At 56.9% G+C, this 16,131-nt stretch overlaps 1 protein-coding gene across 1 annotated transcript in view; it reads right to left on the reverse strand.

Moving 5' to 3' along the window:
• Positions 1 to 16,126, reverse strand: part of IGSF21 (immunoglobin superfamily member 21) — a gene marked incomplete at its 5' end in the record, with an annotated part of 228,532 nt that extends 212,406 nt beyond the window's left edge. Inside the window, one exon of the mRNA XM_029945894.1 lies at positions 16,060 to 16,126. Within this exon, the coding sequence (XP_029801754.1) occupies positions 16,060 to 16,126 (67 nt within the window). The remainder of the gene's footprint in view (positions 1 to 16,059) is intronic.
• Between the last annotated feature and the right edge of the window lie 5 nt (positions 16,127 to 16,131).

The raw sequence follows: 16,131 nt of genomic DNA on the forward strand, positions 1-16,131 counted from the left end.
ATGCAAAGGCAAGCTACAGTAGAAAGGGAAGCTGTGTGTGTAAAATGGGCAAAGCAGGGCTCCTGGCTTGATGTGGGGACAAGGGCCCCTTCGACTTGCACTTTGACCCACATCCTGGCCTCCCAAAGTGGTGCCAGGGGAACCTGCGTGGGAAGCTGGGGTTCCAAGGAACACAGTTTGAAAACCACAGCTCTGCCAAATCTAGGCTAACCACCCCCTGCCCCCTGGCCTCCAGGCCCAACTTCTCTCCAGGAACCTCAGTGTGGGCCCCTCCCTTAGTCACTGCTCTCTCTCTGTGTTAGCATTTACCGCCGTCAGTGATGAGCCTTCTCCTGTGTTTGCAGGGCTGCAGCAGCGGAGTGGATGTCCGGTTCCCGGGCTCTGCCCCGAGCCCGCGCCTCTGCATGGAGCTGTCACTCCTCACAAGCCTCATCCCCCTTCACTGCAGTCATCATGCCTGCCTCTCGGCGAACATTCCTCCGCACACAGCGGCCAGTCTCACGCTGCTAAAGGTAAGGCCCAGGAGGGCGGGCTCCGTCTGAACCCCTCTATCTCCTCCACTCCATCTCCAGCGCCTCGCACACTACCTGGAACACAGGTAGCCGATTTGTCAGGCGGATGGATGGCTGCTGGAAAGAAGGAAGGAGTGAGCTCTCCCTCCCTGTGCTGGGCGGGTACCGCTCCGTGTGACCTAATGGGCTCACTCACATTTCACGGTGTCTTTGGTACGAATTCCAGCAGAGGCCACAACCACATCCTCTGTTGCTGGAGGACAACCGTATCCTCTCTCCAGATCCCACAGCATCTGTGCGGGCTTTTATTAGTTCCATGAACACTTGCGGGTGCCTGCCCTGTACCAGGACCTGTGCCTGAAAAGTCACAGGTGGCCTGCGGGCCCCACAGTGCTGCAGACACAGTAGATGCACAGAAAATATTTGTGGGATGAATAAAGGAAGCGATGTGCAAGGTGAGACGTGAATAATGAACAGGGCTCAGTCCAAAGAAGGAGGTGGGTTCCAGCAGTGGGAACAGCATGCGCATGTGCAAAGGCCCTGGGGCACTAGGACCACTGTGTCTTGGGTGCTGAGGAGGACAGCAGAAGGATGGAGCTCTCTGTCCAGCTTCTGTCTCCCCAGGGGTTCCCCACGGGTGGCACCCATCTTCTCTTCCCGGAACACTGCACGATAGCCTCTCGCCGAGGCCATGCTTGCTGGGAGATGGGAGGGAGGCGAGGCCAGCTGAAGACCCGCCCACCAGCACAGACACATCTCCTCAGTCACCTCCAGGCCCACTGAACACTCATGTGCTCAGACCCACACACTGCACTAAATATAACCATCACATATGCCTCTTCTGTCTCCTTTCCGAGGGAAATAACATTGTTTAAGTAAAGCCCTTAAAATTTTAAAGAGCTGGGATGCGTGCTCTCTGCGGGAAGCTTTTAGCAGCACGCTGGAAAGAAAGAATAATCATAATGAGGCCGGAAACAACAGGGCAGGGCCTGGCTGCCACCCCATGACTGCCAAGGCAGGGAGGGGCCAGGCCTGTGGCACCATCATGTAGCTGTGCGGGGTCCCAGGCCCGGCCCTGGCTGTGGCTGGAGTCCCTGAGCCCCTGAGCTGTGGAGGATTAAGATGGTAGGTCCGGAAAGTCCCCGGGGCAGACAAGGAAGGGATCTCCGGCAGAGAAACGAGAAAGCAGAGAGAACAGAAAGCAGGGAAAATGTGAGACATCCTGGGTTCAAGGGAGCACAGCCACTCAGTAGCTGTGTGCCCCCGTGCAAGTGGCTTAACCTCTCTGGGCTTCAGTTTCTTCTGCTGTAGAATGGGGAGGCTAGTGGTGCACACCCCCGAGGAGTAACCTCATGTGGTGGTGCAAGGTGAATAGTTAACACCAGCAGGAGCCTCTCACAGTGCCTGTGCACACAGCAAGCATTCAGTACGTGTTTCCTACTAACACCACTTTGCCTGGGACATCCGGGAGGCCCGGCCAGAGATCTCGGACCGGACCACACACCTCTGTTGACTTCAAGTCCAGGAGTCTTTCCCTGGATCCACATAGGTGAGAGAGGCCTCTGTGTCCCAGGTTAATAGGAGGGAGCATCTTTTAAAGAGATCAAGCCAGATTAAAATGCATCTTTGTGTCCAGCCCTGAAGTCCTGTCCCCTCCCCTTATCCCCCACAGCATGTTCCCCATCAGTAGGGGGCAAATGGCCCCCTGGGGGGTTTCAACTGCAAAGGAGGGCCTCTTGCCTTCCAGGGGGAGGCTGGCAGGTTCCTCCTGGTCACTGCGAGTGCCAGGCCACCTGGGGGTCCAGACCAGGAAAATCTGTCTAGTTGCCAAGACTAACCCACATCTAGCAAATGCACTCAATCAATCCCCTACATCAGCTCCAGCCTCGCCTCTTTCCTGCAAACGTAGACCTTTTGCCACTGTCTCCCAGACTCTCCCAGGTGATCAAGGCCCTTCCCAGCCTATGAAGCTTTGTCCCTACTATTACGTCCTCCTAAAATCTCTCCATCTCCTCTCAGCCCGGCAAACTCCTACGCCTCCTTCAAGACCCAGTCATAGTGATACCGCTTCTAGTGATAGAGAACTTTCCTCCAAACCTCAGGCAGATTAGTCATTCCCTGATTTGCATTCCTGCAAGGACTTGATAGCTATCTCAATGTTAGAGTCTCCACTATTCTACCACGATTTATTTATTTGGCCGCCTCTCTGCCACGGAAGACTGTGAACTCCTTGAAGACTGGCACCGGGTCTTACTTAGCCAGGTAGCACCAGCCTTAGCGCTGGGCCCCACCCAGAGTGGGCGCTGAGCAAATGACACCTGCATGGAGTTACAATGAGACTGTGCGTGCCCCCCTACACTGAGCAACCTGTGGAGGGGGGGGGGTGGTCATCACTGACATCACAGGTCCTTGGTGAGCTCGCCCGGATGCTTCCAAATTCCCAAAGGTGGGAATTTGAGGGTAGCAACACGTCTAAAGGGAATATTTTGGACATCGATGAGATTCTCCTTCCCAATCCTATTACCCATCCCAGAATCTTCGAACGGAAATTGCACATACCCAACCCTTTGTTTCATGGAACCAAGACTCAGAGGAGGGGGTAAGCCAGTCACATGGTAAGTTAATGGGGGAGCTGAAATCAGATCCCATGGTGCCCCTTCTGCCAAACTGGGGCTCGTGATGATGCCGGGTGGCACAGGGAAGCCTTTTAAAGCATTCAAATAGTGGCGCGTTATTTTATTTTACTATGAATTCAGAATAAAATATAGATTCAGTATAACAAACCTAGACATTATATCTTTACACAAATCGAGTCGAAAAAGAGGACATCAATTCAAATTTGAGTGCACGAAAATGACAATGTAAATAGCGGTCGGGGTGAGATGCAGACACGTGAACGGGGTAACAGGTTTGGTGATCGCAGCAGGAGGAGTTTCAGAGCCGGCAGGCCAGAAGGCACCAGCACCCAGGGACTCAAGACTCACGGGTGACAGAAGCTACCTCTGAGACCCCAGATCCAGCCCAAGAAGCCAGAGGTGACACCTGGTGCTAAGGTGGAGGCCCCACAGCCTGCACGGAGGGAGCCCAGCTTGAGGGACACAGACAGCCCACATTCAGCTGCAAAGTGAGTCATCAGCAAAGCCCATTTGGACAGTCAGGGAGATGAGAAGGGGGAGAAACAAAACGTCATTCCAGCCCACGTGGAAACGGAGACCTAAGGGCGCTGTTGGTGGAGTTCTTCTTAATGAATATGTATCCCTAGGAAGCACCCTGTCCCCTCCCGAAGGGTGACACGGCCCCTGAGCCAAGCCCTAGGCAGGGCTGAGACAGACCTGCACCAGGGCAGGGCGCAGTGTGGGGCCGGGGGACGACGGCAGTGTCGACAGATGGCAGGCTGGCGAGGGGCAGGGGCACTCTGTCTTGCCCGGAGCACATTAGCAAATGAGCCAGGGAAGAAATTGCCACTGGTATTTGTCACAGCAATTTTAGCAAAGCGCCGAATGTGTAAGCGTCTCATGAATTTCAACTGACAGAATTAGTCCCCATCAAAGTCATTCTGAGCAGTCAAGGTAGATGGGGAAAAGGCCAGACAAAGGAAAATCGAGGGGCATAAGGGAAGCCACCTCAGCCAACCGAGAAGCTGAGAGCGGAGGGGGCTGTTGGTGGAAGTTTTCCCAAGAAACAGTCATCGGAGTCAAACCCAGCTACTCCTTGAACTCCAGCTACTCCCCACTGGGAAGACGCTTCTAAAAGTGGCACAGGCACTTTCAGCCTTCGGGTGAGGGATAAAGATCTGGCTGGCGGTCCAAAGGGCTAACTCACTCCCGTTACCCCCCTCTTCTCCTCCACCTGCAAGGATAGAAGCAGCCTCTGAGGGGGAAGCTAGCAGTTGGAGAGCACCTGCCTTTCTACTCGGAAGCAGGGAGCTTGGAGCCCATTCATGACTGATGGGGACCAGGCCATCCATGGTAGGAGCCAGTGGGGATGGCAGGAAAGATGACCTAAATGGATCTAAGGAGAAAGAGCCTCTCCGTGGGAAATAGGGTGGAAAATAGACTGGAGAATGACGAATCGGTGTGCCCTGGGGTGGAGTAATCAATCAGTGAGATGGACCAGGGGACAGAGAGGTGTAGGGACACCGAATAGTCTAAGGCAGAGATGACACATTGCAAAGGTTGGTGCCGAAGCGGAGAACACAGGCAGTTCCTCTTTACAAGTTGAGACATTGTCCCCACGTTACCTGCCGCTTAGAGCCCACGTGCCTCTGCAAAGCCAGGTCCGCAGCTCTGGAAAACCCAGCATCCAGCACAGGATCGGGCACAAGGATGGGCATTTTATTGCTGCCATGGTCCTTGGTATACACAGCAACCCATTATCAGCACCACACGTGGTCCCCTTCATGATCGCAGCAACACTCTTGGGCAGGAAGCAGGATCCCCATTTTAGAGATGGGGAAACTGAGGCTGAGCAGGATGGTGCTGGGTCTCTGCTCTTTGTACTCGAGTTCACTCTCCTCCCTCCTCCACTCGCTCTGTACCTGGGACACACGCCTGTGCAGGCTTCCAACTGGGCTTGGTCGATGGGCATCACGAGGAAAACACTCAAAGACAAGAAGAAAGGAAAAGGTGGGGTATTTCTCCCCCTAGATTCCTCGTCAGGTCTCCAAGACCCCCTCTGCATGGCCCTGTCCAGTCTGCAGGTGGGAACAGCCGCCCACTCCTTCAAGCCCAGTGTGGCACCACCCGCACTGTCTACCCTAACCCCCACACACACTGTCCCCTTAACAAGCCTGCCTCCTCCGGGACTCCCTGATTGATGTGGAGGGAAGCAACTCCCCCCAAAGTCACAGGGCTGGCGCACAGGGACCCTGGAGCGCCAGCCCTCCTCTGCCTGCCTCCAAAGCCGGCGTCCTGCCATCTGAACTGGGGCTTCTCGACGGCGGCATCACGCCCGCCACCTTTACAGATCGGCCATATCGTGTGCCACCTGCTCCAGAGTATTTAACATTTTTCTTTAGCTCGACTCATTTTTTACTTAAATTGGCCGTTTTAAAGAGAGAGAGAGGGAATTTAAATCACTGCCCCAAATGGCAAACCAGACTTCCTCGCCTTAAACAGAGGGTAACTGAAAGAGAATTACAATGAAAACAAGACGCTGTTACTACAGCTCTGGCTCCCTCGGGCTCACTGAAGACTTGTTGCCCCAGACCTGTTTTTGTTGCAAAGGCAGATTAGCACGCGATAGAGGGCATTAAAGACAAGATGCCATCAGCCTGAGGCTTTCTCCTTGGCACCGCTGGAAGGACAGGAGGAGAAAGAGACATGGAGAGAGACCCTCCCTCCCTGACTCCTTGTTACTGTGGCCAGTGCGCAGGCCCCACCTCGAGAGTGGCCCCCGGTCCGCAGGGCCCGGGAGAACTTGCCGTAATGATGGGGATGTCCCGTTCCATCTGTCCTGCCCGACGCAGGAGCCACGAGTGACCCTGGGGCACTTGAAATGTGGCTGGTGTGACTGCACAGCCGAATTTTGTTTAATTCAGTTATGAAAAAGCAGAGAGACACTTTGTGTAGTTGTCAGCGTAAATGTCAGCTGTCAGCCACGGTCATAGCCACCGGCCGCTGAGTAGTGAATAGCACAGTCCTAAACTGAAGCCCCGGGGTGGGGGTGGGGGGCGGGCCAAGAACTTGCCTATTCATTCTGCTCTGGATTTCTAGAACAGCACAGGGCTTCACCCCCAGGAAACCTTCAATTAACACTGGATGCTCTAGTGATGGAGTCAGTGAGTGAGTGAATGAATGAATGAAGGAATGAACTACATTGCTTCCTGTAACAAGTTAGATCGTGCCCTTTCTGCGAATCAAATGGTCCTGGGATGCACTAACTCTTCCCCATTAGGTCACCGGCACCCCTTCCCACTGGGCTCCCCCTTTCTCCCCTGATCAGGCTCCTCAGTCAGGCTACTGGGGCCCAGGAACCCGTCTTCCAGAGCCTCTTCCCCTCCAAGCTGGGCCCCAGCCCACTTCTCTGCTGCCCCAGCGAACAAACAAGTCTTTGTGATGTGGCTGCTTTTGCCGCTCCCCGCCCCCCACCTCACTCCCTCTGCCCCCACCCCACCCCCGCCTGCAGCATTAGGTGCCTGCTGACAATGGACAGTTTATCGCTTGTGTGTGTGGCACCTGAATGCGCTCTTGACAACAAGCCGTGTGCCCAGGGCCGCGAGCACCAGCTCCAGGTGAGGATGCCATCCACCCTCTGGCCATGCCAGCCTGTCCTCCCTCTGCCGGAGCTTCCAGGTCCCCTCCCCCGCCCCACCCCGCCAGCCCAGTGCATGCCAGGGTGGCCTGTGATGGACGCCTTCCTCTGGGGGCAGCATTCGGGAGAGGGAGGAAGGGATGGCACTGGGGACATAATGGAGGCGCCAAAGGCTGGTGACAGACACCCCCGTCGGAGGGGCACGAGTGCTTCTGCAGAAAGAGAAACAAAAGGGCAAAGGGAACAGCTTGGCAAAGGCACAAAAAACCCAGTGGTTCAGCTGCTTCTCTCCCTGGTGCCTCCCAAGCTGCTCCCGTGATTTATGAGGTTGGGGGGCGGGGGTCCCTCCCGCGGGAGAGCCGCCAAGACCTCCACTTAAGTCCGGGGGACCCTGATGCCTCCCCACGGAAGGCTCTGAGCATGGTGAGTCCACCGGACTGGGCCCCCGGGATGGCCCCCAGAACTTGGACGGAGAAGGCCAGTCCCCCATGTCACGCACAGTGTGTGTGCAAGGACGGAGAGTCATTCCTCTCTGGCCTCAGTTTTCCTGACTTCAAATGGGAGGAAGGAGATCCTGCAAATAATTCCTCAGCTCCCTTCTGGCTCTGATGCTCTGTAACTCTTCCTAGAACACTGCTCTGGGAGTGTCACCTTTCTCTCTTCAACTGCTCCCCACGGTCCCCGGGCTCGAATCCAGGCCCCTGGTCCCAGGCACACGGGCCGCAGCCAACAACTTCCAGCCTCATCCACAGCTTCTCAATGAGCACCTAATGCTCAAGTGAGGTCAGCCGGCTCCCTGCCTCCCAGCCCTCACACTTACATGGCACTCCGACTCCCCTTCTTCCCAGGCCTTTGTGTGAGCTCTTCTCCTGCCCGGGATGCCCTCCTCACCATCAGGACTGTTTCAATCCCTCAGAACCTTCCTGGGCCACTCCTTTAATCCCCAAAGAGTTATCCCCGCTTTCACTATATCGGCCATTTGTTATACAGGATGGCTTATCTTTCTCAAATGAGTCTGTGCCGTGTGGGGCTGAAGTTCCTCGAGGGGCATCCCTGCTGGCCCAGCAGTGAATGGAAGCGGCTGGATCCCCTGACTTGGCTCCCACATCAGCCTCCAGAGGAGGGAGAAGAAGGGGTGAGCCCACTTGGTCCATCAGAGGAACTCCAAGGCCAGATGGCCCTGCCCCGGGGGGTCAGGAGGAAGGGAGGAGCCCAGGGCCAGTTTCATGCTTTCACGCATTGCTTTATTCATCCTCACAACACCCTCCACTTTCAAAACCATGACTCAGAGAGATGGCGACTGGCTCAGGTATGCTCCGCTGGGGAGTTGTCACGCTGGGACTTGAACCCAGTTCCGATGGAAAGCTGAGTCCGTTAACAGCAGGTGGCAGTCCAACCGAGGCTGTGACTGAGGAGGGACCGGCGTGCCGGGTGCCGTGCTGGCAAACGTGAACAGCCTGCTCTGGGATTGCAGGGAGTTCTGACCCAGAGTGTTTGCCGATGTCTATGGTATAGACACTCCTGCCGTGGTCAGTCTCAAGCCATGAGATCAGCTCAGAGTTGGGAAGAGACGTGCAAATCAACGCCTGGGTGTGAATCTGGCTCAGCCCATCAGCCATGGGACCTTGGGAGTCACACCCTCAATCCATGCCTCGTTCCTCATCTATGTAATGGGGGAGAAGATCACCTCCTGAAGTTGCTGGGACGATTTAAGAGGACATCACGCGTGAACAGGCTGGCACAGGCCTGGACACGTAGTCGCTGCACAAAGCATGGGTCTGCCTTCCTCCCTTGGTTCCTTCCTTCCTTTCCTCCTCAAGCTCCCCTCCCCCCATCACCGGGCAAGGGCAGCCCTCCCACACGCACAAGGAGAAGCCAGAGGGAACAGGGAGCCCTTTGGTCCCCCCACCCCGTCCCCCTGTTGGCTTATCCCCCAGACGCCAGCCCTGACGCCACTCTGAGTGGTGGTGAGCAGTGCCGGAGACAATGGACACATTCTCACACCAGGACGTGCTTCCTGCGGTGACTGGTCAGGGCAGGGAAGCAGGCTCAGGACTAGTGTCTGGGCCGAACCTCAGGCTTCGTCGGGGTGGGGTGGGGCGGGAACCATTCATTCATTTGACAAACACGTCTTGAGGACCTGCCCAGAGCCAGGGCTGGGGGAGCAGGGGTGCCCACCCTTGAGAGCTCTCCATTCAGGAGGAGACCGACCTTCCGTCTCTCCAGCCCCAGAGGAGGGTCCTTCTAAATGAGTGTTGCCCAAAGCGGCTATGACAGCACCCAGCCCACAGTGCTTGCTTTTTGGTCTGTTAACTGGCCTGTAAGCTCCTGGGAGCTGGTGTGTCCCATTCCAGAGCCCTAGGGGCTGAACAGAGCAGCACACTCCTGGGGGTGGGGAGGGGACAGAAAGAAGGCTGGGCACGCCGCCACCACGCCCAGATTCCACTCTTGCCACTTTCAGCCCCCGTCTTTTCACCTCCCCAAGCCTGTTTCCCTTTTCCGTGGGCCCAGGAACAGCTGCGTCTGTGTCTTATGTGGGGGAGAAGCAATGACAGGCCGGGTATGGAAGCATCTTGTCAGCTCTCAAGGACTACCAGCAGGTAGATAGGAGCCTCTGCAGCTGGGGTCTCCAGCCCTCCAGTTATCCGAGAGCAAAGCAAGAGCATAGTTCCAGGAGCAGAGCTTTGCCAACGGAAGTTCACCTGTAAATCCAGCCTAAATCCCACATGCTGTAAGCCGTGCCATACGTTTTTCTATAAAGAGTCTCTTCTCAGCCAGGATCCACATGTCTAAAGACCAAAGATGATTTATGCCTCTAAACAGCCAAGTTCTCCCGAGTGTCTGCCATGTGTGTCGTGGGGGAAATTCACCAGTGAGCAGAGCAGACCCGGCCGGGGCCACTGCCTTCACAGAACTTCACAGGGTTGGGGACCCGAAGTTCACTGTGAGGCTCCACCCCCACATCTCACGGGGAGAACAGCCTGGGGGCACACTCAGGGTTGGTGAGGGGTGCTGGCCGTGCCTTAGGCCTCCAGGGAAAGTCAGGGGACAGGCGGTGGGGTCAGTCACCCCCCAGCTAGGGGGCCATGAGCCATCGTCCACGCGTTACTGGCAGCTATGAGGCTTACTGTGCCTCTTAGGGAGGGTATTCCATGGGGTCCTTTTTTCTTTTTATTTATTTATTTTTCTTTCTTTTAATGTTTTTATTTATTTTTGAGAGAGACAGCACGAGCAGGGGAGGGTCAGAGAGTGAGGGAGACACAGAATCTGAAGCAGGCATCAGGATCTGAGCCAGCTGTCAGCACAGAGCCCGACGCAGGGCTCAAACCCACAAACCATGAGATCATGACCTGAGCCGAAGTCGGACTCTTAGCCACAGGTGCCCCTTATTTTTTTTCTTTTGCAAGCAGCCGAAACTAACTCTGCACAGCTCAAGCCAAAAAAAGTAACTCGTGGAACATTCTGGAAGTTCATGGAACACAAGGGCAAGCTGAAGCCCCGGGCGCTACAAGGACCTACGTCCTTTGTGCTGTAGCAACTCTGGCATAACCATGGTTAGTGCTGTGGATCAGAGGGCTCAAGACTGAGCGAAGGGCTTTGCGTGTAATTACACATTCCATCCTGTCAACAGCCAGGGAGGTGGGTCCTGTCATTATTGGCCTTGGGGACTCAGAGAAATACAGTGTCGTGGGGGCCCCCAATGGCAGGGGTACTTTCTGGTGGTTCTCAGCCTTCCTCTGCTCTGGGTTCAGATCCCCGGGGAGAGTGTCCGGCAGGCTCATCGGGGGTGCCTTACCTGACCGAGTCCCCTACTCACGACAGCATGCAATAGGAAGGGTCCCCCAAAGCAAACCTAGTATGTGGCCAGTAGATGTAGGAAGGACTGGTAGGTCAGATTCCTTGCCTGGGTGGGGCCACAATGTCCTTTCCTCCTCCTTTGGGCTGTGCACCACAGCCCTGTGGATTTATTTGCTCCATCTGTAAAATCCTGCCCAGTAGGTCTTGGTGATCACAGGCCCCCCTCTGCTACTGGACCCTACTAAGAGCGTAAAGGTGGGTTCCAGGACCTCACGCCACCCCCCTGTTCCTTCCCAGGAACTTCATCCTGAAGACAGATAGGCCTTAGGAAGCGATGGTGTGTGTTTTGCCACCACTGACATTTGTTATTTGAAACAGAAGGCTTTGCATCCTCTGGCAAATGGGAGAGACTGTTGTGTTCCTCCTTCCAGTGATGAAAAAAATAGTTTCTCCTCTCCTCCGGGAGCAGCAGTGTCTCTGGACTGCTTCTGACCTGGGCTTGAAACTCCTAGTTGTGCCACTTAAAGAAAGGGAAAAAAAAAGATCCTGAGCTTCATTCATTATTTAAGAAAGAAAAGAAAAGAAAGAAGGAAAAGAGAGAGAAAGAGAAAGATCCTGGGCCTCTTGTCTTCATCTGCAAAACACGGCTAACGGCACTGTCTCCCAGATCACTGAGAGCATTTTATGCATCAAGAACACCTAATGGGTGTGCAATCGATGGTGGCTATCCATAATGTCACTCTCATTTCTCCCAGTCCTCAAAAAGACTCTGGGGAGACCAGTCCTGAGTTCAGCCCATCCCACCACGTACAACCTCACCTCCAGTTCTTTGTTCACCTAAGTTTCCCTCCTGGCACATTTGCCTCCCCAGCCCTCTGCTTATTAATGTCTACTTCAAGGTCTAGCTCGAGTTTCCGTCGTCTCTGAAGCATCCCCTTGATACCCCCAAAGAATCACTCTTCCTCAAGAACTTCCTGTAGGGGATGTCAGTCACTTGGCACCTAGCAAGTTTCGCCACATTTCCACCCAGATAGCTATTGATCTGTCCACGACCATGCCCAGCTTCTCAGCCCGCTGGGGTGAAGGGTCCTGGTCTTGCTCTTTTCTGACCTGCCCTGCCCACCACGGATGTCCTCACTGTCTTGCTGATGGCGAGGGTTTTCAGGGACAATCCCTTCTGCCACCTGCGCAAAATAACACACTGGATAATTCTATCTCAATGAGGAGCATATTCAGACAGGGAATTGCATACCCTCCACCCCCCATGTGGCTGGGGCTGAGGAAGGTGCCTGAGGGCCACACTCACCAGGAGACCCCAGAGCACAGAGGCAAGGAGTCCGTCCTGTGTCTGAGTCTGCCCGCCACTTATTGACGGGGTAGCCTTGGACAAGCCACTTAACCTCTCTGAGCCTCAGTTTCCTCCTCAGCAAAACAATTTTACCTTTCAGTGTGGTAGTAAGGATTGGACAAGACAAGAAGCCTTGTCTTGGGAAAATGCTGGCACACAGTGAGGCTTCTGTTAGGGTCAGAGATACAGCCCCTCTTCCTCTCGGTGAAGGAATCGATTTTCCACTAAGCTGTAGACGTCATACATGCAGGGTCTCTCTGCCGTGTTCAAGGTCATGTTCCCTGTGCTTAGCACTGTGCTGGGCACATCGACAGTACACAATAAACATGTGTTGGGTACACGAGTAAACACACCACGTGTCCTGGGGATGCCGCAGAGGTGGGTAGGGTGGGGGGCAAGACAGACACCTGCATGGATTCCAGGAAACCCTGGGATCAGCTCTTTATTTGGCCTCTGCCTTCCAAAGCATGACTGCTAGCCCAGAAAGCCCAGAAAGTCACTTAAACTGCTCCAAGCACGCATGCGACGGTTGTTCTGAAAAGTCGGGGTCGCCAGGCCAATCTCACGCATCACCGGTAGCGGGCGCGCCCCTGCCCACGGGATTCTCTGCGCCCCATATGGAGGGGACACTAGGAAGAAAGTGGGAGCCTGGGGCTGGGCCAGGTGGGAGCTGGTGGGAGCCAGAGCTCCTGTCACTAAGAAATCTTAAAACTCTGAGCCTCAGTTTCCCAATCTGTGAAAAAAAAGGAGCTTCAACCCATCTTGCAGTGCATGAGGCCTGGGAAGCGGCTAGCACGTGCGTGACACACTGCAGCCGGCCTGCACAATCGCGCCTATTGAAAAACCAGAATCCCAGCCAGATATTAGGAAACAAGCATCTCAGACTCGTGTGTAAGGATAGTTCGATGTGGAGCCTCCTCGCCCGCCTGCACGAGCTGCCCTGCCTCCTTTTGTGCCTGCCGTCTTGCCCAAGGCATTAGGACTTCACGGGTGTGAGAATCAGTTCCTAATCTAAAAAGGTCCTCCTGCTAAAAAAAAAAAAAAAAACCAGGAGTTTCAGAACCGCTGAATAAATGATCGCGGAGGTCGCTTCCAGCTCCAACAGTCTCTGCACTTAAAATTAGTTCAACCTCTCAGGAAAAACTCTAGTGTGCCTCTGGGGTGGGGGAAGGGGTGGGGTTTACGGCTGTGGGTGGGGCCAGCTTGGGGGCGGGGCGGCTGGGAGAGCAGGGGCGGAGCCTCCGGCTCAGGGCTCTGCGGGTCCCTTCCCTGCCTGGGGCTGAGAAGGAACCCAGCGGTGCCGGAGCCCCCGCCCCGCGCCCAGAGCGTGGGGTGGGGGTGGGGTGAAAGGATAAATGCTTAAAAGTCAGCACAGCAGCTTTCGCGCACTCGGCCCCCGCAGTCTCGGTGCTGCGGCAGCCTCGGCCCTCCCGGCCCTCCCGAGCCAGCCCTCCCACCCACCCACCCACCTGCTGACACGCGGCTGCGGGGAGAGAACTGGGAAGGGCCGCTGGCTGGGGCCTTTGGCTCGCCCTACCTGGGCCTGCCCACCCACTACAATTCCAGGAGAGGTTCCCGGGGCCAAAGGAGGCAGGGCCAAGAACCACTCTCTACCTACCTACCTCCACCCACCCCCATCCCCGGTGGCCCCCTCTCCTGGGCCACTGCACAGGTACTACTGCAGGACTTCCTTCCCAGAAGTGCCCAGGCAGGGGACACTGGGGCCTGAAGACTTGAAGACGCCTCCGGGCGCTCCTGGGTGATCTGGGAAGCCAGAGTAATGGGTTTTTCCAATGAAGAGTCAGATACTGGGGAGGACAGGGGCAGGGGCGTATGGCCTGGCCAGTCCTGTGTGCAGCGGAGCGCCTTCTCCCAATGCAGACTCACCTCTGCAAAGTTGAACTCTTTTGTCTGCGACCCTTAGGGGGACCACAGGGAAGGGCACACTAGCCATGCCCCTACCAAATAGAGACCGCCGTCGCCTCCCCCCGTCCCCGCCCCACCACCACTGGCAGGGGTGTTTCGGAATGCCTGGATTCTACCCTCTCCTCCCTCCCAGGCAGCGCCTGGCAGGTGGCCGGGCCATGCCAACGGCCAGGTGCGCGGCTTTTGGGCACATCCGGGAAGGGCGCCCTCCTCCGGCAAGAGGGCCTCTTACATCTCGCGCTGACCCTTTCTGTAACCCCGCCCCCTCGTGGGCACAGAGTTGGAACCGGGAAGGAGGGACCCCACCCTCGTGCACGCTCGCTTCCTCTGCGGAGAAGAGGGCCACCCGGCGGCCTAGGACCCCTGCCTGCGCCCCAGGCTCGGAAAGTTTCCCGTCCGTGATCCGAGTCAGCGCTCTGCCTCTCCCTGAGCGGCGAGCTCGAGGCCATGCCAGCTGCCCCAGCCCAGACGCGCGCTCACCCCGGCTCCCGAGGCCCCTGTGCCCTGCACCCTGCGGGCAAGGGGAGCGGAGACTCTAGGATGCGGGATCAGCTCTCCGCAGCCCGGGAGCCCGAAGAACGCCGTTCTCGGGCTCTGGGGAGAGCTCGCAGGGTGGGGTCCTGTCGGAGCTGGATTTCCCAACGTAGCTTAAACCGTCAGTCGCCAACCCCACCCCTGCCGCGCCAGTTCTGCACATTCTGGAGTGGAGGAAAGGATGCTCCCATCCTGCCTCCAGCCCCCAATCCCCTCTCCCTGTAATGTCCAGGTGAGGGCTCCAGTGCCTTTCAACAAAGCCCAGCGCCCAGCGCTGGAACCGGGACCGGGCCCCGCTCCTGTATAACCTTTCCCTCCAGAGGCATCCGACGGAGGGAGCCATCACCCCAAAGTTGGGGGGTAGGTTCTGATCCACTTTGGAAAGTCTCTTGCTCCACAAGGTAGGGGGGACAAGTACGAGGCTGACATTCCTTCTGGGTCACACAGCCCCTCCCCCTCTGCCAGCAAGACCACCATTCAGGCTCACATTCTGCAGCTTCTCCCAGCCGCAGACCCAGCACTCACCAAGGACCTCGCGGGTGGGGTTATTTTAGGAGGCGGTGGGCACCCATTCCTGGCTGGCACTCTCAGAGCCTGGTGAGGCACCTCCCGGATGGGCAAGGCAAACGGCAAGGCAGAGCTGACCCCCTACCTTCATACTGAGTTGGGCTAGAGGGGCTGAGAGCCTACTGGCCACAGTGGCTACTTTTTGGCACCCCGCACCACCTCCCCTCGCCCCGCCCCCTTCACGCCAGAGCCAGGCTGTGACTCCAGAGGGGCTGATTTGGGGCATCCAGGTTTGGCATTTGGTTTCCGCGGGGAATCGAGGACGCGCGGACCCTCTGGTCTCCGCGCCCGCGGCGGCTGTTGGTTGGTCCCGCTTTCCTCCTGTTGGGCTCGCAGCCCGCGGGTCGATTCACCGCCCCGAAAGCTGCCATTTAAGACCCACCAGGCGGCGGCGCCGGGCGCGAGGCACCGAGGCGGCGGTGAGTCCCGGACCCTGGAGCTGCGGAGCCGCCGATCTTTCGCTCTGGGGACCCCGCTCAGCTTCCAGCCTCTCTGAGCTGGTTCAACGGGGACCAAGTCCTGGAGGGACACACACCCGACGGCTCACACCTCCTAGGCTCCCGGACGCGCCCATACCTACCTCCACACTGACACCACACGCTCCGTGGCACGCACACACACTCTCGGACCACGAAGCAACATAACCCCCACGCGCCCGCACCCCACACATCCCAGATGCACGCATACTCCTGCCCAAGTGTCACATTCCCCTCCTATGCACACACGCCCCCCCCCCCAATAGTCATCTGCTGCCGCACACCCCTGAAGAGACTCGCACACTCGGGACCCGCGAGAAACGCCACACCTCACATACTCGCCACCCTTTAACACGCTCACACATACAATGACACAAGCTTTCACACTTAACACCTCACAGAGAAGCTGACACCCGTTCACCCCCCCCCATCCCCACCCCCAATACTCTGGCTCACTCTTTCTCACCCGCACACCTTCTCCGTGGAACTGACACAGACACTCAAACACTCCATCTGCACACTCACATCCCTAAATACGCTCCCGCACCCCCTGCGCACACGGCTCCTTCCCGGACACCCTCAGCCACAGACGCAACAAAGGCACACGCTGGTACACACACGCGCACACACACACCCTGGCACAGACCCGCGGGCGCTCTCTCCCCGGAGAAGACTTCCTCCCTCCGTCGCCGAGCCGGCCGACCGCGCGGACCCCCAC

This window comes from Suricata suricatta, chromosome 8, assembly GCF_006229205.1.
Source record: "Suricata suricatta isolate VVHF042 chromosome 8, meerkat_22Aug2017_6uvM2_HiC, whole genome shotgun sequence".
NCBI lineage: Eukaryota > Metazoa > Chordata > Mammalia > Carnivora > Herpestidae > Suricata > Suricata suricatta.